The sequence below is a fragment of the Acanthisitta chloris genome, unplaced genomic scaffold (genome assembly GCF_000695815.1).
Source record: "Acanthisitta chloris isolate BGI_N310 unplaced genomic scaffold, ASM69581v1 scaffold25041, whole genome shotgun sequence".
In the NCBI taxonomy this organism is placed as follows: domain Eukaryota; kingdom Metazoa; phylum Chordata; class Aves; order Passeriformes; family Acanthisittidae; genus Acanthisitta; species Acanthisitta chloris.
Genome location: NW_008654659.1, coordinates 12,603 through 14,763, shown reverse-complemented (window position 1 = coordinate 14,763; position 2,161 = coordinate 12,603). Strand labels below are relative to the sequence as shown.

The window sequence follows — 2,161 nt, the reverse complement described above, 5'->3', positions numbered from 1 at the left end:
GCTGGTCTGAGCCCCGGGCGCTGTGTCCCGCAGAGAAGCAGCGAGCCTGCCTGCTGCCCCCCGAGGAAGGGCCCTGCCGCGCCCTGGTGCCGCGCTGGTACTACGACCGGTACACGCAGAGCTGCCAGGAGTTCACCTACGGGGGCTGCCACGGCAATGCCAACAACTTCCTCACCCTCGACGACTGCGAGAAGAGCTGCTGGACCATCAAGAGTGAGTCTGGAGGGACCCGAGGTGGCAGGGGGCTTGAAGGGATCTGTGGGGACACTGGGGAGGTTGCGCAGCATGTGCGGCGCTTTGCACCCACCTGGTGTATCGTAGAATTGTTTAGGTTGGAAAAGAACTTTAAGATCATTGAGTGCAACTGATGTCTGTCCTGCTTGTTGCAGCTTCTTGCTGGTGTCAATGTTAGGCAGAGAGACCAGAGTGAGTTTTCTCATGACATGTGAGATGGCATGTAGAATTTATCTATTAATATTTTGAATGTAATTTAATATTACATCTAGTTGCTAATCAGTGCATCAGATTCCTGCAGCAAATCTTGTCCCACTTTAGTAAAGAATGCAAGTGGGATAAGCTGGGGCTTGCCTATAACTAGAATAATAGCGTTATGCCTAACACTACCATGTGTGGTAGGGGAATCATGAGGAGTTGATTTTACAGAAGATTACAATTTTTTTCTGCAGAAGTGCCCAAATTATGCCGGATGGAGGCTAATGGAGGACCTTGCAGGAGTTATCTGAGAAGATATGCCTTTAACTTGAGCTCCATGAGATGTGAGGAGTTCATCTATGGTGGCTGTTATGGAAATGACAATAACTTCAGAGATTTGCAGTCTTGTGTGGACCACTGTCTGCCACAAAAAAGTAATGGTTGCTCCAAATTTTTAATAAAATAGATGGTTTGAAAGTGATATGACAATGATACTTTATTTGATATTTTCCTCTAGATACCCATACAGTGGTATTTTTTAAGAGTTATGTGAACCAGATGTTTGTATTGTCCACAAACTTTGATGTGTTACTTCTCTCAGCTGTTACTGAAAGAACAAATGTGCTGTGACCTTAAATATTCACACAGCTACATCCAACCGATTTCTCGATTTCTAGAGAGCTGTACAGGTGTAGCTGAAGGAAAATAATAAGATTAGAGATGTGTTTTGAGTCAGATGTGTCAGATATTGTGGCAGTCACATTCAGGGCAGTGATGCTGTAATGTAAAGTGGAAATGCCTTTCTAAAATTGAGGCCTGAGTGATGGTATTAGGTGGCTTGGGTTTCTTGGCACTTGACAGAGCAGCTTTCGACAAAAGTGTTTTGCCTGACATGACTTTGCTGTCTCTCCATACGAGCTTTAAATAAGAGAGGTGGTAATTATGAGCAGGTGACTATAGCTTAAGTGCTATCTTAAACACCAAGTTAATATCCAGAGCAAGATGGACTCTTTGAAGAAGAGAGATCTACCAGAATGTATAAAAGCTGTCACTGGCTAAGGTCTATTAGTGCTTGATGAGACAGTTATTTGTGGCTGATGACTGATTGACAAGTGTTTTCTTAGGTGAATGGTGAATTATTTTTAATGCCACTGTTGCACATCCAATGAATTGATGAAAGGTCTACAGCAGGAAAACTAAGAGTTTGTTTCATTGAAGCTAAATGAAACATGATTCTCTTGAGGAAAGTGTTGGGATTTGTACTTTTTGCTGCAAGCAGAGAGAATTAGCTGGCAAAATCATAGAAAAATAGTGCCTTTTTTTCCTCTACAGAGGTCGTTCCACTGGAATTATTGTTATATTCCTATACATATGGAATAAGACTATGTAAATATCTCAGCCATCATATGTATTGGTGCCACAAATGGGTAAAGCTGATGAATTTCACTTGTGGGAGAGCAATCCTGTTTTCTGGGATGGTCTGTCGCTTTCTCAAATTCACAGCTCACAGGAATAAGATGTAGTAAGTCTGAAGTCATCGGCAATTCAATGGGAAAAAGAGCTGGTTATCCCCAAAATTTATTGCAATTAAAATTTTAAGAAACCAAGAACAGATTATATTTATGTAATTATTTCTCTCTTTTTTTTTTTTTTCCCCCTCCAAGCTGGTCCCTTGCTGTGCTATAGCCCAAAGGATGAAGGATTGTGTTCCTCTTCTGTGCCTCGCTAT

At 42.2% G+C, this 2,161-nt stretch overlaps 1 protein-coding gene across 1 annotated transcript in view; it reads left to right on the top strand.

Annotated features, from left to right (window-relative positions):
• Positions 1-5: 5 nt before the first annotated feature.
• The window catches only part of LOC103810721 (tissue factor pathway inhibitor 2-like), a gene marked incomplete at its 5' end in the record, with an annotated part of 4,845 nt that continues 2,689 nt past the window's right edge, over positions 6-2,161 (top strand). Inside the window, 3 exons of the mRNA XM_009083637.1 lie at positions 6-213; positions 687-866; positions 2,097-2,161. Of these exons, the coding sequence (XP_009081885.1) occupies positions 6-213; positions 687-866; positions 2,097-2,161 (453 nt within the window). The remainder of the gene's footprint in view (positions 214-686; positions 867-2,096) is intronic.